Genomic DNA, 27,604 nt, shown 5'->3' on the forward strand with positions numbered 1-27,604 from the left:
AGTAATGCTATTCAAAATAAAGGTTGGATTAGTGAAATTGAAAGAGGGGAGGAAGAAAATAATTAATATTTATTGTTTGCTTTCTAAAAAAATAAAGAATTTCTTAATAAAATAAACAATTTTCATAGAAATTTGTTTTTTAAGGTTTGAACATATATTGGTTGTTTGTTTTTTATTAAGTAGGGTAATAAAAATAAAGAAAGAAGACAGCAAGTAAACAAGTAATAATATTAAGGCTAAGTATTAAAGTAAATAAATCAACTAAAGAATAAGGATTTTTGTCTTTTTCTTAGTCGATAGCTCATAACACAATTTAAATTTTAAGTTAAGTAGCCTTAAGAAAGTGCACACTGAGCATTTTTTTATAGAAAATACTAGTAAAATTTAAAAATTATATAATCTAAAAACGAGATTGACTCATTATTTAAATATTAATCTAGGACAAGCAACAATAAATAGCTTACAAAAAAATAGCACATAATTTACATAATCAATAATTAGGGAGTTTTATTATACTGATTTATACGAGTTTATGAGCTCTCCTAAAAATACAAAGTAAGAAGAAATGTCACCTTCATCCAAAACTTTATTAGATATTGAAGAAACTATGCCTTAGTCAATTAATAAAATTCATAATATTGATGGTAGTAATACTTAAAATTAGGCTCATAATTCCTAGTTTTCGAAGAGTACTTCGATTTCAAATACAGATAGCATAATGGAAGGAGAAGCTGTCCCTTCTAAGGCGTAGAAAGATTCATAAGAATAAGTGGTAACTAAAATACCAGAAAATAAATGCAAAGTTAAAGGTCATAAAAATGAAGATTTATCGTATATATGCACCATAAAAGGGTGTGATGAAATACTCTTGTGCAAAAAGTGTAAACGGAAGCATTCAAAGGATCATTAAAGCAGCATAAAGCTCCTAGATGATTGGTTTAACAACATGTTTGGAAGAAGAGTTGAAGATAGTGATAATAATAAGGTTTCTCGTAAGTGTGGAATGAATTTAGGTAAACTGTAGGATCAGCTCAAAACTCTTTAAAGCGAAATAGAGGCTCGTAAATAGACTATTGAAAAGCAAACTTAATAATTTATAGAAATGATTACCACATATATAAAAAAGAAGCATAGTGAATGCATAAAAAGACTAGATGGACATTACCAAATGAAGACCCAGCTTCTTGAGGAATATTAGCAAACATATAAAAAGCTTAAAGGACTTAATAGATTCACTATTTTAGAAAATCTCAAGAGATAACACAACCCAAATTCAGATCAACCTCCTCTTATACCCATTTAATCCATCTTAAAATTCTTATTGGAAAATGAATAGCAATATACAGATTCTTCATAAATTGAGAATCAGCACAAAGGTTTCTCAAAATTAATAAGAGACACTGAAAGTTTTGAATAATAAATAAGTAACGAAACTAAGCAGTTCCAGAAACTATCATCTACTGATGAAGGAAAGCCAGACTACTTAATTCGAGATTCTCCTGTTATTTAGCGTATTTAGGATTATATTGATTTTCTTTACTTCTTCGAAAAGGGAATTCCTAAAAAGACACAATCCTTTTTTAGATCAGGAACTTTAAATTTTGATGAGGAGGACTATTAATAATAATTAAATTAGTAATCAGGAATTAATAACCCAACTAGTGCTGCAGGAATCACATCTGTCAATATGTCTTTTTCAAACCAATGTCAGCGTATGTAATTAAAGCCAAATATGTCTTTTAAAAATTAAACATTTGTATCTGGGGATTCTACAGGTAGGAGAAGGCTAACAGCTGAAGAAGTGTTGAAATTTTCAAGTTCACGTCAGTAGCTGCAAGGAAATATATTAAAATAGATTTAGCAGTAAGACGAAGGAGATTTTATAATTTAGAAATAGAAAGAATAGAAATTACAAAGTTCAGGTAATAATGAAGAAGAAGATGAAGAAAAGGAAGAAATAGAGTACGAATGTTTGGTTTAAGAAAACTTTAATAATGCACAGTTTATTGATTTTAAAAATGATTCCATTAGGGTTTATGGAGATTCTAGTTTGTAACTCTATGATATAAATGGTGGGTTGTTTAATAAAAAAGAAAATTTTAAAGCCTAGCAATAAATAATTTCAGGTGATTAAGAAATGTATGAAATAGGAGCATTAGAAGAAGTTTAATTTTATTAAATAGAAGTTAGTTAAAATGGATTATTGTAATAGTAGCAAAAATATAGTAATTAGAGTTTAGTGGATAGTTAAAAAACAGGTTAGATGCTAATTGAAGATATAAATTTAATGGATTTAAATCAAAATCCTAATTTTGTTAATAACAATCAATAAAAGAAGTAGCTACCTATTTTAATTATTGGGTTAAAGAGTGATCCTGCCAAAATTGAGATATGGGATATGGATAGAAATGAAAAAATAGTTTAGTAAATGTAGGCTCACGATTGCTCTATTACTTGCATTTAAGTATTAGAAGTTATTCCAAATAAATCTATTTTGTTTGCAGTAGGAAGCTATGACGGTATAATAAAAACATGGCTTTTTTCATGTACTTAGCCTGATGCTAATGGATTAGTTTTGGAAGGCAACTAGCAAATTTAGTTTGATAAAAAATAATGTGTTTATACTCTTACTCAATAATTAACAATGAAATCACATTCAGATTTTGTTACATGTATGATCATTTTTAGAATCAAAGATGACCCTTTAAAAGAATACCTCATATCTGCTGGAAGTGATAAAAAAATAATTTTATGGGATTGGAAGTCTAATTAAACTGAATAGGGATAAAGTGAAGGTGCTGCACCAAACAATACATTATAATCTTAGGAAAATATTAGCACAGAACGTTAAGGAATGCCTAGTAATAGTAATACTGATACAGAGCCTAAGTAAGAAGAAACAAAGAAAAAACCTATGTTTTTAAAGAATAAAATTAAAATAAGTTCTTTAAAGAGTTCATCAAGCTAGGTTAATAGCAGCAATAAGGAAAACCAAAATTCATTAGCCGCTAATTTAAATGATAAGCTTAAAAAACCCCTAAAAATAATGAACAGCGCGCATTTAGATAAGATAAATTGCCTTGAAAAATTAGACGAGGGCTTTTTGGCAACAGGTAGCTCAGATAACACTATTAAAATTTGGGATATGGACACTTAGTCAGAATAGAAAGTACTTTAAAATAAATATATTGTAAATAACATTTGTAGACTGAAAAGAGGCACCCTTGTATGTTCTGCAAATAATGTAAAAATGTCAATATACCTAATAAATATATGGAATTGGGAGCTTGGATAGATAATAGGTACCATCAAAGGCCATACTAATCGTATCACTAAGATATAAGTTATTCCAAGTATTTTTGAAGGATCGCCTTCTGATCCCTTCTATAATAAAATTGTAACATGTGAAAGAAATAAAGTTATCAGAGTCTGGAGATAATCAAATGTTGATTCAGACTATGGAAGAAGAATGAATTCCCAAGAAGATGAGATCAACACCTCTCCTTCTTCTATCAGATCATATCGTGGTTATTCTTACCCCTATAGAAATCCTGCTGAAGAATTCCTAAATTACTATCATCTTGAAATGGATCCATCTCTTACCCCCAAGCTCAATATGGCTCGTGTGGTATCACAGACAGCAATCCCTTCTGGTTCATATGATAAGACACCAATTAGCAATTTATTAAGAGGCCCTAATTTTAATGGCCAAACAACACCTTCAAATTCAAATCTGTATTTTACTTCTTAACAAAATTCTTAAGGAGTTCGTCATTAATAATATCCATCCTTCTCTTAATAGAATAATTTACTTTAGTAACAATACATGTCATTAACTTAATAGGTTTAGCAAGTAAATAGTATTTAATCTATGGTAAGATAGCAAGGAACAAATTTCACACCACCTAAAATTAATTAAGTTTTCTAGTTTAGTCCAGATGATTAAAATTTAGTCAGTTTTTCTCCTTTAATTACATCTGCTCAAATAAACAATTTAAACAGTCCTTAATTATAGAAACCTTAAACACCTTTAGTTTCACCTTTACAATTATCTTCTTAATATGTTCATCAATAATTGCAAGGCAATATCAACCAAGGAATACCTTTTGTATCAGCAGCAGTTGATTAGATAAACGGTCCTGTTTGCAATAATTGTAACGGTGTGAATAACTTGTTTTAATAATAAACGAATATGAATAATGACCTGCAATAAGCTATTGATTAGACAATCATATAAAATGTAAATATAAATAACTCATAAACAAGTTTTGAGTCAGAATAAAAAAATTAAAATCTAGCTCCTAATTTAGATTTAAATATTGATCAATAAAAGCAATAGAGTATACTCGAATAAGCTTTAAAAGAATAAAAATAGAGATTAAGAACTTACTCAGAAGTTGGAAATATGCTTGCTCCTTTAGAGGAGGCTAATGAATCAGAATATAATTCGCCTATAGACAGTCAAAGTAATATAAATCATTCTTAAGAAAATGTAGTGTCTTTTTCTATAGACAATAGTAAATTAAAATATTCAAGAGAAAATTCTAAAGAAATGCAAGAAACATCTATTTATCAGGCATCTCCTGCCTCAAAATATTATGAAAAAGAAAACGGCTTAAGCAACGAAGATTAAAAAATATTTAAAAACTGTGGTCCATTTAGCCAAATACCTGAACGATCCCCAGGTTCAGAAACGAGCAGTTCGTCTGGTGGAAATTTAAGTGATTAAATTTAGCTAAATAAAGAGGGATCAAATAATTTTTAAAGTGATTTTGTTGTTTAATAATAACTCAAAAAAAGCTTATCTGCTTCTCCAAATGCACCTGATTAATTGAGGTTGGATTTCTGTAGTGACTAATCAACTAATGACTCAGCTAAAGACACATCTGATAAAAAAGAATAGAAAAAGCCTTAAATAAGCTATTAAATAAAATTAAACGGAGTTTAAAAGTATGGATCGCTAGAAGTAAATGGGACAAATTATGATTTAGAAGACACTAAATAAAATTCTGCAAACAATAATAATATCCAAATTGAATTCGTCTCACCTTAAACTAATAATTCCAATACTCAAGAAATAAAAAACAGTAACAAAAATTAAGAAAACGTGAATTAATAAAATTTATAAAATGAAAATCACGAATAGCAAAAATAAGAATAATAAGATAACACTTCAAATCAATTATTACCTCCTGAAGAGAAAAAGTAAATAAATTACTCATAATCAGCTCCAAGTTCTCCTTCTTTACCTTCATCTAATCCTCTATTAAAGAGTAAAGCAGCAATGCTCTAAAAAACAAAAAAATCTTCAAGAAATATCTTCCAAAATTGAAAAATAGAATGAATGAATTAATGAATAATATTTAAATTAAATTTTACCCTAAATATTATAACAAAAAACAGATAAAAATTATTTTACTAATTTTTTATTAACTATGAATAACTAAATTTTGATAATTAAATTTTACATACTTTTTTTTCTAATATTAAATGTACATTATCTACTTATCAAGAATTAAATATCGCTCACCCTATCAGCGTATTTATTTTACTACTAATAACTATTCTAGAATATACAATTTTTGAAATTATACCTTAATAAATATCCATCAATCAATCAGTAAAAAATATAAGCAAGCAACTAATAAATAAAAAATCTATTGCAAGCTCATACGTACATACATACATAAATTAGCATTTCATTAATTTTAGCGAATTTACTGCTCATAAAATATAATTTTTCCTTTGAAGACAACAAAAAACAAACAAATAAATAGTTTATATAAATAAAATATAAGAATCTTCTTTTCTTTTTGTTAAATACAAATTTATTTATGACTGCATGTATATGCCAAATATTATATATCAAGTATCTATTAAATATATAAAAATTAAGTGTTTATAATTAAAATTCTTTTATCAGTCAATAATTTTTAAGTTATAATAATAGCTTCTTCAAATTATAAGAGTGGAAAGTGTAAAAACAAACTTAAATATTTTCTCAAAATTCTCCTCTTTTAAAAAATATGCTTAAAAAAAATAATTTAATTAAAAAAATGTTTTTTTTTTACTTACAATAAATAAATAAATTATTTATTCATTTAGTAAAAAAATACTTTACTTATTTCACAAAATAAATATAACAAATCTGACATTATAATTTTTTGATAAATACCAGAAAATTCTTTTTAAGTAGAGATAATTTGTTTTGATAAAACTTAGTAGTAGTTAATTGCTTTTCACTTATGGCTTTTTTTCTCAGTAGGATTTACTTTTGCTTGAGTTTTTGTTATTTCTTCTACCCAATAATGCTATTTATGCGGATTTATAGTGAATTCATGTATTCTTTACTCTGCTTCAGTTTTAGTTTTAAAAAGTCCAACTTCAAAGATATTTCCATTATCATCAATTCTCTTTAATAAGTACTAATTACCCATAATTGCATCTTATTTTTGAGAATTAAGATTACAAAAGAAATAATTTTTACCATATGATAAGGAATTTAAAACTGATTTATTAATTCTATTTTAAATAAATAGATTTTTAAATGATGAAATCATTTATTTATTGATTGACTGATAGATTGCTTTTAATTGTTTGAGATATTTCTATTTTTTAAAATTATGATCAAAAAATTTTTGCATTTTAATATTTAAATAGGTATGTTGTTTGAGATCTTATTAGAATCACTTTTATAATTTAATGCAAAAGAATTTATATTTTTAAATCAGAAATTAATAAATTTAGTGAAATGAATTGCTTAGAATTATTTTTAGAGTGGCTAGATAAATGATAGATAAGGTTAAAATTGAATTCTGTTCATTATATTGATTAAAATATCTATCTGCTTTAAATTTGACCAATAAAATACAATAAAACAAGCCTACACTGATTTCTAAATTAAATGAACATATCAAGTAAAAGAAAACTATAATAATATTAATAACTTAAAAATCAAATAAATAAATCATTTAGATCCAAAAATTAATAATTTGAATCAATAAAAACTATAAAATAAAATGAGCATTAATAAAGAAGAAGTTAAGAAGCAAGTTGAATACTACTTGTCAGATAAGAACCTTGTTAACGATGAAAAATTCAGAACCATTATTTAGGAACATCCTGAAGTAATAAATAATATCCATTACTTTTCTTCTAGATGTCAAAACAATTATTTTAGATGAAGCAATTTCTACTTATTCTTTCCTTATTTAGAATTTTACATAAAATGAAAAAAAGATAATAATGGTATTGATTTATTTCTTTATATTTTAATAGGGTTATTTAAGCTTTGGTAACATCTTGAACTGCAACAAGATAAAGAGACTCGGAGTTACTACTTTTGAATAATTAGCTACCTCTCTCGCTGATTCTACTCTCGTTGAACTTAATGAGGCTAAAGATTCAGTCCGTAGAGCTGGAAACAAACCCATCCCTGCAAAGGAAGCTGTAGATCCTGCTGAAGCTGCTGAAAAGGAAGCTAGAGAAGCTGAAAAGAAAGAATTAATCAATTTCTACGAAACATTCCAACCGTATTTTATTCATATATCCATATAAATAAAGCATTATTAACTTTTTTTGATTATTAGAATCATTTTCTCAACTGCTTGCGAACAAGAAGGTGTTGCTAATTGGAGAAACATCACCGAAGCTTTATTAAAGTAACACAACGTCCATGCCCCTTACTGCCGTTTCGGTAAATTAGAAGGTAACTTCGCCCTCAATAAGGATAAGACCTCCCAAGAAGTTATTGATCAAGTAAAAATTTGATAGAAACAATTTGTTATAATTCTAAGCATTTTATTTTAACATAATAAATATTTAGCTTGTCTAAGATGGTTTACAATTCGGTGAATCTAAAGTTACTATCAAGGTTAGTGAAGGTGAAGCCCTTAGCAAATTCTGGGAATTACACGGTCGTCACTACAACGGTGTAATGGAATTAAAGAGTAAATAAAGAAATAAATTAAAATCAAGTAGTTAAAAAAAAAAATTTAAAAATAGAAAAGGAAGTTAACCAAACAGTAAAAGCCAAAAAGGACAAAAAGGAAAAGAAATAAAAAAGAGAATTTGAATTCGGTGGTGAAAAATACACTGATGTCCTCACCATTAAGAACTTATTCAAGGGAATTTTAGGAAGAACTGCAAATGGGTAGAAAATTATCTCCCCTTATCACGAAATGGTAAATAAATAAATACGATTTTATTCATAGTCATATAAAAATTTTATAATTTTAAATAGTTAAAATCATTGCTTGAATATCATAATAACAAGGAAGCTAAATTAAAAGATTTAGATCACTTCACTGTTGATGTTCACCCTGAACATAAGGACACTAGATGCTTCTTTGTTGTTAAGTCTGATGGAACAAAAGAAGACTTCTCTGCTGTTAAGTGTATTAGCAACTTCGAAGAAAAATTAAAATTGTGAAATTGAAATTTGATGATAATTAATTATTTAAAAAGCACTCCACTTTTAAAAAAATCTAGAAATAAGTTAACTAAAAATATTAAATTAATGTATAAATCTTAATTTTATTTGTCTAAAGTAAATTCATAACTAAAATATTATGGTAAAACTGTTTAATCTCTTATTTTCGTATTTCCTATACACTACATAAATAAATATAAGACTTAATATAAATTTTAAACAAAACTATATAATTTATTACATAATAACTCTGTAAGAAAATCAAAAGTTAAAATAATTTTTAGTTTTTTTTTAACAAAACTAGCAATAATTATAAAGAAAAAACTTATTAATTATTTTTTAATTTTGAGAATAAGTTATAAACAAATATTGCAAATAAATCCAATGAATTCATAGTTTTTAAAATTATAAATTTGTTACTTCTTTCTGATATTTAATCTAAAAATAAATTTTAGTTTTATATTTATTGATTGCTTTTAATATACTTTCTTAGTTTTCTTTAGATTATTTTAAACAAACTTTATTTGTTACATAAAATACAAAAATATAAATAAATTTGATTAAAAATCATTTAAATTGTTAATCAAAATATAATTAACTTTTTTTATTTATTGTTTAAGTATAAATATTAATTTAATATATTCATTTTAAATATTAATTTTTTATTGCTTTATTTATTTTATCTTACTTTTGGGTTTGATTAATTTAGATAAGCTTTCTTAGTTAAGAATAAGTATATTAAAAAATATTTATAAGATTATTTAAATTTTTATTCTAAGTATTAAAATAAATTTTATTTATTTATTGCTCACTAATGAAAATTTATTAAATTCAATTAGCACATTTAAATATATATTTATATATTAGCTCTATTAAAAATCCAAAGAAAGATATTTATTTATTGATTTAATAATTTAATTAGTTAATTAGTTAGTTAGATAGTTTTTTTTGTATAATTTGTTAATTTTATAAACTATAGAATGATATTATTAATATTACACATGAGTATTCATTTGATATTTGAGTAAGTGGCTGTTATGACATATTGGCAATCGCTCAGAATCTTAAATTTATTTAACTGTGTTTTTTTATTTATTTTCAGTTATCATTTTTTCATAAATTTTAATTAATTTGACAATAGTTAAAATTTGTTTGAAATTTATGAAAATTAATTCATGATTAATTTAAATAAGTGATATTGTTTTTAAGAATTTTATGAATATTTTTTGTAATAGTAAAGGAAAGACTAACAGAATAATTTTTAGTAAAATATTTATCTTTAATTAATAATTGAAAAATTGTATTTTAAGCTATGATTTTTAATGTAATTATTATGTATTTATAATTTAAATTTTTTTCAGGTTTAGTTATTATTCTTAAGATTATTCCCAGCTAAACTGCTTTTTATTCGAATCTATATTTAATAAAATTAATATATATGCTTTGCTTAAATAAATGTAAAGTATTTACTTGTGTTTTAATGTTTATGAGATCTAAGTGAATGTTAACATAATTTTATAAATCATGATAGTTCTTTTGTTAAAGTTATGTAATTTTTTTAATTTCTTCATCATAAGAAGTGATATTAGATTAGATAGTACTAAGTATTGTATGATTAGTATTATTTTAATGCCCTTTTTATAAGTCTAAGCTCTAATTAACCATTTAAACTTTTTCATTTTATGGCGAATTGTTATTTGTTAGCTAAGCTTTATTCCAAATTTTATTTAAATCAGTTTCATCATTTGTATTAATTTCTGTTTTTTTGCTGTTTGGATAATTAGATATTTTACTCATCACTGATTTTCTTTATTGGTTTGTATCTATATTTAATTAGCTGCTTGGAGGAAGGCTTTGTCCTGCTCCTGATCTTTTTCCAGAATTTTTATTCTAGTGATTTTGTCTACTTCTGCTTGAATTTATAACTTCAGATTACTACTATTAAAATGTAGCATTATCTGGAAAAACAGTGAAATCTTCTAAATATTGATAATCTAAGCTAACTTTGTTTTGGTTTTATGTTTTTTTTCTAAGTAATTCTACTGAATCTAGAAGTTATTTTTAATTGGTCTTGTTTTATTACATATTTTATGGCCTCTTATTTACTTTTAAACCCTAATTTTGAAAAATATTGACTTGAATCGACCGAAGCTTATTTTAACTGCTTTCTAGGTCTTCATGTGGAATAGTCTACATAGACGAAGTTACAGAATCACATATTGCAGATATTCCATTATTTTTTGATTACCTTTTATATAAAATATTATTTAATAAGAAACATAAAGAAAATATTTAATTAAATCTACCTTGTACTTCTTGCTGATTACTCTTTGTTGTTGATAGGAAAATTACCTGTGTTTTGAATATTTTTAATTTAATTATTTTAGCCTGAGGGAGGTAATATAAATGATTGCTTTGAAGATCTTAGGGTATTCAATTATAGGCTAGATGAATTAGGAGATCCAGAGAGAGAATTATGTTAAGCATTTTTATATGGAAAATACTCTTCGAAATCAATTGAAATTTAAGAATTTTTTGAGGACTAGGGATAGTAGTGCCTTATTGATGTATAAATCTGCTTTTATTTAGGAGTTTGGTTTTATTGATAGTCTATGCTTATTGATTCCCTATGTGAAGAAAGCTAAGGAATTAGCTTTTAGTATCTCTGCTTTGATGATTACTAGTATATGGGCTCTGCTTAATAACCGTTGTTGCTTTATCCTTTCCTATTATGCTCTATCTAACTGATAGCTCTTGCATTTCTTTAAATAAATGAATTGTTTTACACATCTATAGAGTTAAATTATGAATAGCTTTCTAGTGGTTATTTTTGTTATTTTACAACTTAAAGGCTTTCTTTTTTTTAAACATTTTAGTTTTTAAGTTAAGTATCCAGTTTATCATTTTTGTTATTTATTATTTCATGCAGATACAGGCTCTAATTTTCCAATTCTTGTTTATAGTTAATTTTGTGATCATCAGCATCTCTAAGCAGACTTTTTTAATCTATACTACTGTATACTTTGTTACTATTTTAATATAAGACTAAATTATGATTATTATTTATATTTTATAAAGGAGGAGTATCTTCTCTATCATCTACTTTTATAGATAGATTTGAGACATTAGGAAATTTTCTTTTCTATTTATCCTCACAGAGCTTTGGAAACATTATGTCCTTCCTTAGAACTGATTTCGGTGAATATTAAATTGGCTAATAGTTGCCTAAAACAGATTATAGCTTTTTTTTATATCTTTTTACTCTTAAAATCAAAGGTTTAGAATCTTATAAATTATTCTACTAAGCTGCTTTGGCTGTAGTATTTTCTTCTTAATTTATAAAATAGTTTATTTATTTATTTTAATCCTCTAATACTCTATGAGAGTGGATATTGCTTTATGGCTAAATCACTATATTTGAGTTTTGTTGAAATTACTAATGCTTTTGGTTTTAAAAGGAAGTATCAAGTTATTTAAGAGGGAGAATTTCTTATTGTGCTTAATAATTGTTAATCTATCGCTGCTTCATCTTGCAGTTTTTGTTAATTTGATATTATTAAGCTGCTCAATATAATTTTGAATTATGGAAACTCCCTTTTAACGAATAATAATTACTTTAATAATTTAGATTGACTTATATATAGTATTTATGTTTAAGTATTAAACTATAATTCGCTGCTCTTTTGATAATTATTATTTTTGATTTGAGTAAATAAAGCTTTTATAAAATGTAATAGTTTCTTGAAAAATTAATTAATTTTTATCAACGAATCTTTTAATGTAATTAATTATCAATTATTATGGGATTGATTAATTTGATATTAGCAAATTTCATTAATCAGAATAACCATCAAATATTATAAATTATCTTAGCTAAATAAAACCTTGTCACCACATTCAAAATTTGAAGCATTATTTATTATATTACTAAATAGAGTAAAGATTTTCAACCATTGAATTCAAAGTCTAAATGAGCTATTCCATCATAGATAGATACTTTTTGGTTTTAATTTTAGATAAAAACAAAACTTTTAGTATTTCTATTTAATTCTATTTTGATTCTTAATAATATAATAAAACTAAGAAGAATTAAAATATTATCATAAAATCTTTGATTTAACAACATTTTTTTAATCAACCAAACAAAGAAAGTTTCTTCAATCAAAATATTTAATTTTGCAATTATAATTTAAGATCAAAATTTAGATTTTCTTAATTATTTGTGTTATTAAATTATTTATTATTAATAATTTTAAATCTCCTTTATTTACTATTTTAAATTAAGTGAATAAATAATTTATTTTTATTTTTTGTGTAATTTTTCAATTACTTTTTTTTATATAAAAAATTTCACTAATTTTGTCAAATTAAAAATTTATTCCCAAGTAAGACACATCAATCAAAATACTTTATCATATTTTATTTTTAAAACAATTAATACTGAACTAAATCATTTTTTTTACTAAATGATGTTTTGAATTTTCCAATTTAATTTTAAATTGAGTTTAAGTTATTTATTTATTTATTTGTTTTTTTTTTTTAAATTTAAATGTTTAAAAATAAATAAATGTATTAGTTTTTAATCAAATTTTACTTTTCTTCAAATAATGCCTCTTCCAAAAAATAAAATTAAAAGTAAGGTAAATAAAATTAATGCTTTTTTTAACTATTTAAATTATTTAGATAGTTTTAATTTTAAAAATTTTTATAATTAACTTTACTAACTTTTTTATTATCCAAATAAAAATGACATACATACATAGAAAAATATACGAAAATTGAGAATGAGAGAGGTATATATATATATACATTAACATTATACTATATTATTACTATTTTACATTATATCATAATTTTTTAATTTTTATAATTTTAAAAATAATTAATTAAACTTTCTTTCTTTTTATATTTTTAATTGAAATATCTAATTTAAAATTTAAAATTATTTTAACTTTAATTTTTAAATTGAGCTCTAAAGTTGGTGTTTTTAATATCTTATGTAAAAATTAATCAAATTCATAGCTTATTTACATTAAGAGTATTATTATTAACATCTTCTTCTATTTAAAAGCTTTTCTTCTTTTCTATATTTATTCTAGTTTTTACAATTTTCTCTTTTAACTTGGCTTGAATGTTTACCCTTTTGTTTAAGAAAGATTTGGTAATGGCATTCTTTAATTCGTCGTCTTTAATATCATGGAAATCTCCTTCGTAAATAGGAAATTCTAATGGATTCTATCCCTTATCAGTAACCCAATCATCTACCTATTTAAAATATCATTTATAAATACAATTTTTTCAATAACTTTTATTACTATTAGGGCTTAAACATCAGCTCTCTTCTTTGGATCTTTGTTTAGACATTTTTAAAGCATACTTACAAACTCAGGTGACATGTTACTTGGATAGTTAGGTCTAAATTTTTAAATTATTTATAATATTTACATATAATCTTTAATTATTATCATTCATTAAAAATATTGAATAAAAAAAAATCAATTTACTCAGTTTCTAAAATACTTTTTTTAAGAACTTCCAACGTCCTTCCATTAAATGGTCTGCTTCCTGTAAAAATTTCATATAATGATACTCCAGCAGCCCAAATATCTAAAGGTCTTCCATTAAATCCGTTAGAGGTAAATGCCTCTGGAGCTAAATAGCACTTTGTTCCATTATCATTGTTTAATTCGTCTTTCTCTCCTTCAAACATTTAGGATACTCCAAAATCAGCAATTTTTAGCTAATCCTCGTCTCCAATCAATAAATTATCTGGCTTGATATCTCTATGAACAACATTCACAAAGTTATGCACTATACAATAATATACATTGTGATAAAAAAAAACTTGATAAAATGAAAAATTAATTTATTACAATAATCAAGTCCAAGTAAAAAATCTCTAAAGTATTTTTTAAGCTTTTACTCTGACATATTATATTTTTCCGTTTCTTTATATTCTTTTCCTTTTTCTGTTTTCCAATAAGATTTAGAATTTATACTACCTTTTTTCAATAAGTCCATAATCATATATATCTTGGCTTCATCTTGATCATCAATATATTCATACAACTTAACTATATTAGGATGTGCCTAATTAAAAAATCATTAATTAGTTTAAGTACAAAAAAGAAATTATTTTATTTCAATACCATTTTTTTACAGATAGCTATTTCTTTTTCAATCAAGCTAAATGCACTCTTGTTTCTATCTAACTTTTTCTTCATTAGCTTGTCTCTATTGATGATTTTGACTGCGAAGTGTTTTTTAGTATTAGTGTCAAATACTTATTTGACTTTTCCAAATGCTCCGCTAGTAGTTTTAAAATATTAAAATAAATGTATATTCATAAAATTAAAATAATTTTAATATACTGTCCAATATTTTTGAGAATAATGTAGTTATTTATTTATTTTTATCCATCAGCATTTACCGATTTATCTAATTTGCTTGTCTCCAATACACTATGCTACTCTTACAGCATGCTATAACTTAAATTTTTAGAAATGTTTGCTGTATTTGCTTTCGAAAGTTTTTGATACTTATCTTTTTTATTTGATTACGATGTTTGACTTGGCAAAACATTTGAACTGTTAAGAACTGTTGAGTTTACAGATAAATTATTATTACTCAATTTAGTTGACATTTAGGGAAGCATTGAAGGAGTTTAAGAGAAATTCATTTTTGATTTTGACTAAGTTGGTTGTGTGATTTATTAAATTTTCTTCTGTGAATTCTCTCTCTTTTTCTCTCTTTAGATAATTTCTTAAATTCTAGTTTTAGAAGCCTACTCTTCTTACTTTTTAGTTGTCATATCTGTACTGGCTGATTCAGTTTCTTTTTTTATTTCCTCCTAACTTTTTAGAATATTTGAAATAAGAATTGACTAGCTCTCAACTTTTTCTTTTGAAGCTATTTGTGGTTAAGTTTTTATATCATTTTTTGTCTATATTGGTTCTGATATAATTTAAATTTTGTCTGTGACTGTAGATTTTTATTGTGTTTAATGATTAGTTGTTTAATGCTAATTTATTTAAGCTTTTTGTTAAGTTAGTTAGTTTGTTTTTTATAAATCTTTTGTTGTTTAACTCTACTCTTTTTACTCACTTATGTTATTTGTTAAGAGATCTAATAAATTTTAATTCTTTTAGTCTTTTTGTTATCCATTATGATTTGTAATTTGTTGAGTACTCTAAGTTACTTTCTATTTATCAGAAAAAATCTCCTTTCCATAACTTGATATATTTTTCACTGTCTGGTTTTGGTTAACAATACTTTAGCTTTAAATTGCATTATTAGTTGAGTTATTTTCTAGTAAAATACTAACTGAAGGCTAAGTAATTGTGTTTTACTAATTCTTTAAATTATGTGGAAATTATTCTATACTAGCTTTCTTATTTAAATCTTTTTAGGTCTAAAGTGAGAAATTGCTTAAAAGTAAATTTTAAGTTGGTTTATAATTAGAATTATTATTTTATGTTTAATCAAGCAATTGAGAGCGACCATTTATAGAAGATGCAAAATCGAAATTTGATTTACTTTGCATATCAGTATACTGTTCATTAGGTTCTTCAGATATATTATACAGAGAATTTAGTAAAGTTGGATTTTATAAAACAATTAAGTTTGTTTTTTTGTTATTTATTATTTTTTATTATAGCTATTATTGGTATTGCTACAAATATAGCTACTGTTGCTTGATTTAATCACCTTACTAGCTTATTTAGACATTTTATTTAGCAAGTTAAATGAGATTAATTGGTTTATTTTAGGGTGTCTGTTAAGCAGAAGAGCTATTACTGTTAGAGGTTGTGAATTCTTTTGGAGTTTAGTTAGTAGTATTTTTAGAGCTATTTTTATTAGTAACTTCATTACTATTTAATTTATTTAAGTTTTGTTGATTGCTGCTTACTGAAGTATTATTACTTTGTTTATTTGCGATTTAAGCAGGATTTACTTAATCTTATTTCTTATTATTCTGAGCTTATCCCTAGTTATTAAATTCCACTTGATCATTTGTTAGCAATTCTTAATTTGAATTTAGTTGAATTTCTGCATTTTCTTTTGTATTGCCTTTGTACAGTTTTTAAAATTATGATGCAGTAGCTTAGGGCTTTTCTTTTTATAGCATATTTTCTTAATTTGTTAAAAGAGAATCATTTGAATTCTGACTTAAACTGGAATCAGAGCGCTTTCGAATAATATCTTTGACCTCCATGGTTGTTTTTCTATTACTACTTCTGACAAATTTTTTATCAGTAGCATAGGTTGGTGAAAGGTGATTGGATGAATTTTTACTAGGACTGCTATTTATGCTATTTCTTATCTTATTTTCTAATGATTTAATTAAAGGTACTCCTTTTTTATCAGAGGAGTTATAAAAGCCATTGCCACTACTTTGATTTACACTCGATTTGCTTTCATTTGTATTACTTGTCTAGTTATTTTTATTTTCTATACCTCTATTAGGTTAGTGTATACTTTGGTTAGAGCGTCGAGATGAAGAGCTCTGCTTTCTTAGCTAAATGGGATTTTAGTTATTCAATTAAGACTGTTATATCATTTGATTCAATAAATTAGAATTTTAACTATACAATTTTTAATTAGTTTCATAAGTAAACTACTATTATAATTATTATTAAAATTATTGCTATTACTATTGTTATTGTTTTTACAATTATAATTATTGTTATTATAATGATAGTTATTGTTATATCTGACCCTATTATGCAATATTTTAAGAAGAAGAGATTTGACCAAAGTTATAATTTGAATTGATCTATTTAGAATTTTAGTTCTTATTTAGATTTTATTAATCTTCTTAGTTCTAATTTTAAATTTGTTATTTTCCTTACTATAAATCTTTTAAAGAAGTTTAAGCTTGGTTGTGAGTAGATGAAGATTAAGTAAAATTTAGTATTTACTTTCCATCTGTTTTTGGGCTAATAGATTCTTTTTTTGATACTTTTTTTGATGAATATTTATGGCTAAACTAATTTTAAGATATGGGAGAAGAGTCAAATTCACTAAAAACTTTTTTAAATTGAGGATTTGCGTTTCCATTTTATTGTTGATTTGAAATTAACATTTAAGATTAATTTGGAGCTGCACTTACTGATCTTTTTTGTAAATTTGGAATATTTTAATAAATGAGACCTGTTAGTTGAGGAGAGTTTACTTTTAGAGAATTCATAGAACCTATAACTTAACTATGGATCCCGGATTAAGAAGGTAATTATTTATTGCTTGGTTGAGTTTTAGAATTTTAATAAACTGATTAGCTATTTGCAATACTGCTTGGCAATACTACATTCTATTATGAGAATAGCTAACTATTTAAAATTTATGAATGCTGTAATTTAGAAGATAGCAAATTATTTTAGCCTTTGTACACACCATCATATCCATCTATGTATTCTATATCATATTTATCAAAATCTATTTTAGAGTTATCGCAAAATTCTGACCCATTAATTATAGAAGGTAAAACAGATATTGTTTAAGATTATTCTTTAGAGTAAGGAGAGTAAGCACCTCTTTGTTCCTCATAACCTATTTAGAATAAACGATTAGAATAAATACTTTTTTTATAATAAAACTAATCTTACTGCTAGAATTATTGGAGTTTTAAAAGTTTGTCATGCTAGCAATATTCATATTAGACTTATCATTTTCCATTTGTCTTGCTACTTCTTCATCTTCTACATCGTAATCGTATCCACCTCTAAAATTAGGATTTACGTTTGAACTAATAGGAGAAAGTCCATCTATTTCCATGTTTTGGTCATAATAGTTTTAGGGTTAAAATTAACTTTGAAATAAAAAAGGACTCTGCAATGAAACAGAGCTGTTTCTCTAGCTTTTGTATTGCATCTATTAAACAAATTCGATAAGATTTGTTTTAGGTGATACAAACTTTGTTATATTTTAGCTCATTCTGGGATTTAATCTTGACAACTTTCTTGTTTATTTTAAGCCTGCTGACTATAGATTTTAGTAATCGTCTTAAAGATTAATATTATTAAGTTTATCTGAGTCTTACTTTAACGGTTGCTTGAACTGTCTGAAATGATTATATATACTTTACTAATTATTTCTGAATGTTTCTCTCTAAGCTAACTATTGATTCTTTACATAATCTATTAAATTAATACTACTCTTTTGATTACTTTATGGTGTATTATTTATAGTATTTTATTTTTTTGGAGAAGTTGTATTATTAAAGAATATATTTGAATGTTGCTCATCTCTAGATTGCATCACAGGATTATTCTGCTATTCGATCGGGACAAAATCGTGGCTTGATACATGTTAATTGTTATAGAAATTGTTTTATCTTATGGTATTTTAGTTGAGTATTTCATTTTTATGTAAGCTATTTTATTTTTAGTAGCTTTTTTCAATTATTTCATTTGGACTTGTATGCACAGAAACACTTTTTGTATTCATATTTTTTTTTATCCTAAAAGATCCATTAGATTTCTATTATTATAAAGGCATAGAAGGATCTTGAGATTATGTTTTATTTATTTTTTCTTCATTTTAATCATTTTCTTCTTTATTCAAATTATTTGATTTATTATTTATTTAAGTCGAGATTTAAATTGTATTATTTTCATTAAAAACTACATCATTTTATTACTCCTTAGCACAAGCAGCTTTATTAGTATTAGCATTGATTTAATTATTTTGATTACAAGTAATTTCTTTTTGCAAGATATTATTTTAATTATTAAAAGCATTGTTGTTGTAATTTCCAATAGCATTAATGATTGTCCCATTCAAACCTTAACAATTCTAAGGGCTAGTCTAATCTGCCGTAGTAATATTTGCAGAGCCTCTACTCGTGGCATTGCCTTATACTAAATTATTATCAGATTAGCTATTGTTTGAATCATTATCTACTTTTATCGAACTTTTTTTTTAATTAGTCCTTCTTATATGGTTAGTAAGTAAACTCATTTCTTTTTCTTCACTGATTTAGCTTAATTACTTACCATATTAATTGCTATGATTCACTATTATACCATTACCTAAGCCACTAATATTCTACTCAGTTGCTATTCCTCCTACCAAAATGTAGTCATTACTAAATGTAGGGTTTATCAACGAGCTTGGCTTACTCAAGGTAGGCGTACGATTATTTTGACGCTCAATTATATTTTTATTTGCTGTTTCAGGTATTATATTATTTGAAAATATTTAAGGTGATGAATTATTATACTCCCTACTACTGAAATTATCATTTTCTCCATTTTTAAAAAAATTAGCTGTCTAATTAGCTAAGGATGGTGAGTTTAAATGATCCCTTCCTACACTATTTTAAATGCTATTGTTATTACTATTTAAATTCTAAATATCAATTTTATTTTCACTGTCGTTATTCCTTTGCTATCCGAACGGAGAGTCAAATTCCTATGAATTATTACTATTCTATTTATTACCCTGTAGCTACTCTGACTAATTAAAAATATTTTCTTTAGAAACAAATAACAATAAAATAGATTTTTATAAGCTGAACATAATTCAAGAAGTTATTCAAAAAATTTAAAGCAATCAAATAATAAGATATTGATTTAGCTTTCTATTTTAAATACTAAAAATAATTTGCTTAAATACATGAATTAGTTTTACTTTTTCAAGCTATCCTGTTTTCCCTCCATTATTGTTATCGAAGCTAAATATATCTGAGTCTTTCGATTTGTTCTATTCATTCTACAATAATATATTAATTTTAGAAATCATAATTTGTTTCCAAAAGCAAATTAAATATGATAAGACAATATCTCAATAATGCAAAGTTTTACATCTTTTTAATGGAAAAAGCTACTCTTTTTCTTCAAAACCCTAGTAGATTCATCTGTTTTATACCAAAATAAAATTATTTGAATTTAACAAACTTGTTTTATTATATAAAAGGCATTTTTTATATTGTCTAAATACAATATTTTTTCATTTTGCAGCCTTATTTAAAGTATATCTAAGTAATTACGCCTCATAGTATTTCTCCTTATAACAGGGTTATTAATTGGTTTTACATGGATATTGACTCCCTCTGTCCTAACTTATTTAGGAGTTGGAGGTTTTTCGCTTTCTAATTTATCATACAAATTATTGTAGGAAGTCTATATTCCGATTTCTTTGGTTTCATAAAATTTATTGAGCTTTCTATTTTTACAATATTGAAATATAAATAAATGTTAATCTATCAGATCATCAAAATATTTATTTAAATCATTGCATTACTTGTTTTTTTATGAAAGAGGTTAATTTCCTTAAACTTAAAATCTTGTACTTCCACATCCCATTTACTGTTTTTTTGTACTAACTATAAAAAACTGTATCAGTAATTTTAGGCTGCTTAGTAAATTTCAATATGAAAAACAATGTAATTTTTATATTTATGCTGTTTTAAAGGATGATACAAAAATTTAATTACTATAAATAATACAGAAATTCGCAACAACTTTATAATTAATTACTGAATATTGATGGAAAAAAAACTCTATTTATTAGTTAATCAATATTTCATTCTTTTAACTTGAAAATGTTAATTTTCATATAATTTCACAATAAATAAAGTAAACAAATGTATCTAATTGTTTATTTTATTCTTACAATAATAAGTAAATTAATTTTTAATTCAATGGATTAAAATTATACCATTATATATATGGTTGACTCTATGTCTTAAGGAGAGTTCAGGATATATTAACCTTTTGGTTCATCTAAAATTTATAAAATGTTTTTAGTTCAATTTTTTAATTCTTAAATATTTTTTACAATCACATAAATTTTTATTAGCAAAACTATGAAATATAAAATTTTCAATAAATATTTAATGTATGAATTCCCAAAATATTTTCTAAATATTTATAACTATAGGGCTATTATATTAGCTCAAATAAATATATACAATTATGATACAAACTATACCCTTATAAATACCAATTAATTGAGAGGTGAACAACTAAATTAAATTATAAGAGTTTTACTTTACAAAATTTTAAGCTTAAATATAAACTGCAATTAAGTTAAGAGCTTTGAAAATAGTAAAATTTAATTCTATTTTAAGTCGTATTAGTCGGAATTGATGTTTTGGAAAAATACCAAATCGAAAAGATGTGTTTTGATAAATTGTAAAAGAAAATACATATTAAACTGTATTATTGTATTAATTCTAGATAAATAATTATATTTGATTTTTGATCACTTAGTTAAAAATTATTGACTTTTGTTAAGCTCTAAAAAATAGCAAAAATAATCAGAAGGACAGATATAAATAATAAGTCCATTATTTATAATTAATAGATACTGAATAAAGCAAAAATCAAGAGATGTCATAAAATAACAGCAAGGTTAGTAGTTTTCTCTCAAATACAAATGAAATGAATTAAGATTCTAACCATTCGTTAGAAGATCCTAATATATAATCAGCTCTACCATTTTTAGAAAAAAGGCTTAGCAATTATGAAAATATAGATCTAATTGAAAATAACCCTGCTAACAATATAGATGATGAACAGGTTACATGTGATAACACTAGCATGATTAGAGAACTCTCTAATGAATTTGATCACTATGAGAAAGAATAGTTTAATTTCAATAGTGTTTAACCTATTTAAAGCAAGAAGTCTTTTAGCCAATATCACAATGAACAAAATAGCTCTAATTTTAGGTTTTCAAATGGTGAAGAGCACATATCTAGATACTCAAGCGAATATTAAGAAAAATGTCAATTTGAGGAATTAAATGAAGTCTATACAAAAGAATTAAAGTAATGTGATTTTTAACTTACATATATGAAGTCTGAATACAAAAAAGAGTATCTTCGTTTTGAATTCATTTCTAAGTTAAATCACATAATATACAATAAGGAAAGAGCTGTATTGTCATGGCCAAATTGTTTATAGATAAATAGCAATTATTTTATTGTTGGTGGTGGTAGTGGAAATTTCATTGTTTTTTCAAAGCTTAATTACGAGTATGAAATTTTTAGCACTTAGGGATCACTCAGAAAAATAAATTGTATAGAAATGAGCGAAGATTTTAGAGTAATTTGTATTGGAGATAGTGTAGGTACTCTAGGAATATATGATATGAAGAAAAAAAAGGTAGTTAAATTTTTAGAAGGATTGCATGGAAACCAGGCTATTATGTCTATTAAAATTGTTTATAATAAGCCAAACAAATTGAATAATTTGCAGGTAATTACCTCAGATATAAATGGATAAGTTAAGGTTGTCTTTCTTACTAAAGGTATGTTTAAGTATAGTGTAAGTCAAAAGATTTTAATTGAGAAAAAGAGTTTTCCAATTTAATAGATTACTCTTCTATCAGAAGATCTAAAAGCTAAATATTAAAGGACAGAAAATAATGAAATCAGATACCTGTCATTTATTTCTGTTTCAGGTATCCAAATTTATAGCTATTCAATACAGACCATGAATCTCAATCTAATTTATCAGTAAAAATTAAAATCTTAAACCAAATTAATTTATTTCTAATTTACCGTAATTATTCTAACTTAAGTCCTTCCATTTTCTAGAAAATTTCAAATTGAAAGGTCATTTTAACTAGCTTAATTATGAAAGGGTTTAATATTTTTTTACTTATCAAAGAATATTTACAGTAAGTTAACAAATTTATGAAAAAGTCAGATTTATTTTATTAAATTTGCTAAAAAGCTCCTATTATTATTAGTATTTATTGATAATAAATTTTTTTTCTTTAATTTTATCAAATTAGATTTAAGAACAAAGATTTTATTCCATCATAGTTTACCCACTAAGACCTTGGTTTTGTCAATTTGTCTTGGGGAGAAGGATTCATTTTTGAAGTTGCTGGATATCTATATAAAACTATTACTAAAGTTATTTGTTGGAAAAATAAATTATACATTCTTAAAGTACTTCCAAATATGAAATTTAAATAAAATTCTATTTCTGAAATACCATTTTTATTTGAGGAATCAAATCCTCTCATATTCGAGAAAAATATTTTATACTCATGTTTTTTAGCCTAGTCAATAATTTTGATTGTTGATTCTGATCAATATCTCTATTTATTTAATATGTCTGATTTAAAAAAATTGTTTAATACTAGCTTATAAGCCTTGGAAATATGCAAAGAAAATGGAACACTACCATTTCCTTTACCAGTTAAAGAAAAGTTCTTTTTTCAACTTAATAAAATGAGTGGAAACAGTGCAGTATAAACTTACAAGTAAATAATTTATTATCTTTTCATTTTTCCTTTTAAATAATTTCATTAGAAATAAAAATGTTGAATTTTGGCAATTAAAATTAAATAAATTTAAATTGTTCTTTGTTTATAAGAATTTTAAATTATTTTAAATAAAAATGTGAAATGTCAAATTAAATTTTAATTGACAAGTTAAATAAAATAATTATTTTTATATTCTTTTTGTTTTAACAAAATAAATAATTTTTTTTTTTTTTTTAGTAATGTATTTAGCTAGAGCAAATATGACCAAGAATTATTATTTATTGTTGATGGTAAAATGGGAGTGTGTGCGTTAGCTAAATGGTAATCAGTTTACAATAACTTGATCGAAAATGGAGAATGGAGACAAGCTATGCACTATCTAACAAATATTTATTATAATAAGGATAAGTTTGTAACTAACTTATCTTCCAATCAGCAAGAAAGAAAAATATTGTTAGAAGAAAGTGTAAAAATAGTATCTAATAAATATTTACAAATGTGCTTTTAAGTATTTAATTTAAACAAAGATGAAGTAAATTAAATAATGAAAAAATAGATATATATTTAACCATAAAATTCTATCTACAGGTTACCAAGAGAGATATGATTGGTTTAATTGTTGAATTTTTAGTTCTTACTGAGAATTATGAGTTTTTGTTTAATGAACTCAAGCTGATAACTGAGGAACATTTCAAGTGCTCTAATTTGTTCATCGAATGCCTAGTTCCATTTTTAAGAAAATATAAAATTAAATATATTCCTGTTTCTTATTTAAACTATTTAATTGACTATTTTGAGCAGAGAAACTAAATAAGTTTGATAGAAAAAATGATTCTTTAACTTGATACTACTTTAATGAATACTCATTAGTTGATGGAAATATGTCTTAAGAAAAGACTTACTAAAGCCTTAATATACATATGTACTAAAGGTGAAGAAGGAGAGGATATTTACATGACTCCTTTATCAAAGATGTGGGGGCACCATCTTTTCCACAAATATTAGCAATAGTAGGTAGCAGTTGATCCTAACTGCAATAAAGCTATATAATCTGAAAACGTTGATGATGATAGGATTTTTGGTGAAAGAAGTCTTTGGTATGCTAGAATATGCTTGAAGAAGCATACTATAATGGGTGAAGACATTGAAGATAAAAAATATGAAAGTTTAGTTTATAACCTCGCTTAATGGGTGTTTAATATAAACAATTTAAATGAAATTTTATTGTTTTCACCAGTTTAAGGATTTGAAATTATTCATTTATTCTTTACCAATAATGTAGCAGACATTATCAATAAGAAGCAATTTTCTTAGGTCAATAAAAATGAAAAAAAAGATAGAACTTCACGTCTCAGTATTAGTCTTAAGAGAACTACTTCAAATACATAGAATGAATCTAGACAAAATATTAGTAATTCTGATAATTACTCAAACGGATAAACATTAAAAAATGGGCATTATTCTGCAAAAGAGTTTTCTCATAGCAATAGCTTAAACTCAAATTTTATGAATAACTTTGTTGAGAATAGTACCGTATTAGATGAAATTCTTGAAACTATTTAAGTTTGCTTTGAATAAATTATGGAAAACGAAGATCCTCTTTATTAGTTCAATTTTTAGAATAACAGAAGTTCTTTGAAAGAAATGGTCTTAGATAGCAGAGGAAAGTCGTATAGTCATGATTCAGTAAATGGAAATATTATTGGTTAAGTAAAGCAGGAATATTTCCTTTTTATTTGCAAGCTATTTTTAGAGTAAAACTCAGAAAACAATGACAATCTGTTAAAATCAGATCATATTCTTAATTTAAATGATAGCGGAGAGAATGGTAGCAAGACAGAAGGACAATTATCAAAAAGCAAAGGCTCATATTATAATGGATAAAATCTTAGATTTCATTTAAAAAAAGGTTAAATTTTTGATGCTATCATTTATCTTATATAAAATCCTTTGATAATAAACGTGCTAAGTAACAATAAAGATCATCCTACTCCTCATATTACCTTGATTGAATGGGATAACTAATAGGAGGTTGCAGAAATATACTAAGGATAATTTATTTAGTTTGTGCTATCTAGAGTTGATTTTGATAAATATCAAATTCAAACACTGAACAACCTTTTATTGAATTCTTTTGGCTTTAATGAATTGAAAGTAAATTTAAAAAAAATAATTTAATTTAAGCATTTATTTAAAACTATTTTTAATAAAATTAAATAGGCCAGCATTTACAAAGATATGAAAGAATATAAAAAATCGCTTGATTTATTTATTACTTCCAAAAATTAGTTAATTCAAAATAGATTATTTAACTGGCTAAACTACTAATTATCAGCTAATCACTAATAAAATGACCATTATAATAACTTGCTATTAATTATTGAAGAAAAGTTAATAGAAATTATCAAAATCAACCCAGAAAAAACTAGGGAACTTATAAAAAAGCACTTGTCTGAAATAGAAACTAGAATGATAAGAAAGATGAAAGATTTTCCAGATAAATAGCTTGAATACATCTAGAAAGTATTAGAAGAAAGAGATGAGAATAGCATACCAAAAGATCTCCTTACTCTATACATAGAACTCCTATGTAATTTAAACCCCTCTATTATTTTATAGGAGTTAGAAAAGTACGATTACGATTTAGATGCATGCTTGAATCTTTGCAAAGTGAATGGAATCAATGATGCCTGTGCATATCTTTATGAGAAATAAGGTGATATCTAAAGCAGTTTTATGATTCATATAGAATATTTAAAAAATATATATGAAGAAATGATAAAAACATTTGAAAAATTAGAAGACGAAGAAGAAAAAAGTAAACAAAATTTCAATGAAATAACAATTTTGTTACCTTTACTGGATAAGTTAAATAAAGAAATCTAGAAGCTATTCAATTTATGCAAAATAAACATGCCTATGAATGGTTTAGAAGAATGTATAAGACTAATATAAAATTTATTAGATTTATTTGTAGAATTGCTTGCCTAAAAAGATTATAAAACAAGCTTGCCAGATGATTTTTACTATAACTATATAGGATAAATATTTATTGAAATGTTAAAATATGTGGATCTTGATTATTTTATTGATTAGCTATCAACTAAATACATTCATTTAAATCTAAAGAAGCTTTCAAGCACAATTTCAAGTATTCTATCAGATTTAGAGTACACTATGCAAACATATATAAACACTTCAGAGCTCCTTAAAGAATTCATTAATGATTAAACTATTATCTTATAAAAAGTTCTAAATAACGGTCTAAATGGATATCCTGTTTGCTAAATTTGCTTTTAAGCTATTACAAACCCTCTTCTATCTATATAAATTGAAAATTAAAAGACTCAATAAACTTTAAATGGATGGGTACTACCTGATTATTTACTAAATTAACCAGTAGAGAAACCTAAAGAAGAGCTCACAAAAATAAAGTTTTAAAATACAATATTATTTAAATGTAATCATTACTACCATGATACATGCTACTTCTAAGTTAAAGCAACAATATAAAGCGAATTAGTGAAGTAAAAATCCATTCTTGTTGAAACTCCTCTTTGTTTACTTTGTTATTCTCAACAGAGCAGTGATTTATATATGAATCTTTTAATTTAAAATGAAATAAGATAAAAAAATATTAAAGAAAATTTAGCTGGTACTGTATAAACAAGGAATTCAGGCGGAGGTTCAAGTTAACAAAAGCCTTCTTGTCACACAGTAGAATAAATGAAAAAACCTTTAAATAGTAAAGTCCCTTAATAATCAACACAGGATTTAAAGCAAATAGTTCAAAAGTAATAATAAAGAAAAGAATAGCTTTACAAATTTGATAAAAATAAAAATATATAAAATATTGATAAAAAATAATTATTTAAAACAATAGTAGAATTTTGAAATTATAAGTAACAAATTTTATTGAGAAATTATTTATTTATTTATTAGATTTTT

The 27,604-nt window shown here is 24.5% G+C and overlaps 6 protein-coding genes across 6 annotated transcripts; 3 read left to right on the forward strand and 3 right to left on the reverse strand. All coding sequences in view use genetic code 6, as the record gives it.

The window, feature by feature from the left end:
• Nucleotides 1–4: 4 nt before the first annotated feature.
• Nucleotides 5–5,332, forward strand: TTHERM_00384849 (WD domain, G-beta repeat protein; the record flags this gene model as incomplete). The annotated part of the gene is made up of 2 exons (XM_001471366.2): nt 5–377; nt 441–5,332. The coding sequence occupies 2 exons, from the start codon at nt 5–7 to the stop codon at nt 5,330–5,332; spliced, it is 5,265 nt and encodes a 1,754-aa protein (XP_001471416.2).
• A 907-nt stretch (nt 5,333–6,239) lies between these two features.
• TTHERM_00384850 (hypothetical protein) lies at nt 6,240–6,644 on the reverse strand (the record flags this gene model as incomplete). Its single annotated transcript, XM_001019286.2, has 1 exon — nt 6,240–6,644. The coding sequence occupies one exon, from the start codon at nt 6,642–6,644 to the stop codon at nt 6,240–6,242; it is 405 nt and encodes a 134-aa protein (XP_001019286.2).
• A 375-nt stretch (nt 6,645–7,019) lies between these two features.
• TTHERM_00384860 (LA motif RNA-binding domain protein) lies at nt 7,020–8,431 on the forward strand (the record flags this gene model as incomplete). Its single annotated transcript, XM_001019287.3, has 6 exons — nt 7,020–7,127; nt 7,279–7,532; nt 7,590–7,758; nt 7,826–7,949; nt 8,005–8,183; nt 8,243–8,431. The coding sequence occupies 6 exons, from the start codon at nt 7,020–7,022 to the stop codon at nt 8,429–8,431; spliced, it is 1,023 nt and encodes a 340-aa protein (XP_001019287.2).
• Nucleotides 8,432–9,788: 1,357 nt separating this feature from the next.
• TTHERM_00384870 (hypothetical protein) lies at nt 9,789–11,960 on the reverse strand (the record flags this gene model as incomplete). Its single annotated transcript, XM_001019288.1, has 3 exons — nt 9,789–9,845; nt 9,902–10,679; nt 10,738–11,960. 3 exons carry the CDS (start codon nt 11,958–11,960, stop codon nt 9,789–9,791), a joined length of 2,058 nt encoding a protein of 685 aa, XP_001019288.1.
• Nucleotides 11,961–13,447: 1,487 nt separating this feature from the next.
• On the reverse strand, nt 13,448–20,736 carry TTHERM_00384880 (Serine/Threonine kinase domain protein; the record flags this gene model as incomplete). Its single annotated transcript, XM_001019289.2, has 11 exons — nt 13,448–13,696; nt 13,747–13,846; nt 13,936–14,242; nt 14,305–14,521; nt 14,581–14,740; nt 14,803–17,980; nt 18,037–19,888; nt 20,063–20,143; nt 20,236–20,288; nt 20,421–20,596; nt 20,675–20,736. 11 exons carry the CDS (start codon nt 20,734–20,736, stop codon nt 13,448–13,450), a joined length of 6,435 nt encoding a protein of 2,144 aa, XP_001019289.2.
• A 1,029-nt stretch (nt 20,737–21,765) lies between these two features.
• TTHERM_00384890 (zinc-binding dehydrogenase family oxidoreductase) lies at nt 21,766–27,550 on the forward strand (the record flags this gene model as incomplete). The annotated part of the gene is made up of 5 exons (XM_001019290.2): nt 21,766–22,895; nt 23,177–23,653; nt 23,894–24,188; nt 24,245–25,810; nt 25,877–27,550. The coding sequence occupies 5 exons, from the start codon at nt 21,766–21,768 to the stop codon at nt 27,548–27,550; spliced, it is 5,142 nt and encodes a 1,713-aa protein (XP_001019290.2).
• Between the last annotated feature and the right edge of the window lie 54 nt (nt 27,551–27,604).

The sequence above is a fragment of the Tetrahymena thermophila genome, assembly GCF_000189635.1.
Source record: "Tetrahymena thermophila SB210 genomic scaffold scf_8254587, whole genome shotgun sequence".
Classification (NCBI taxonomy): Eukaryota; Ciliophora; class Oligohymenophorea; order Hymenostomatida; family Tetrahymenidae; genus Tetrahymena; species Tetrahymena thermophila.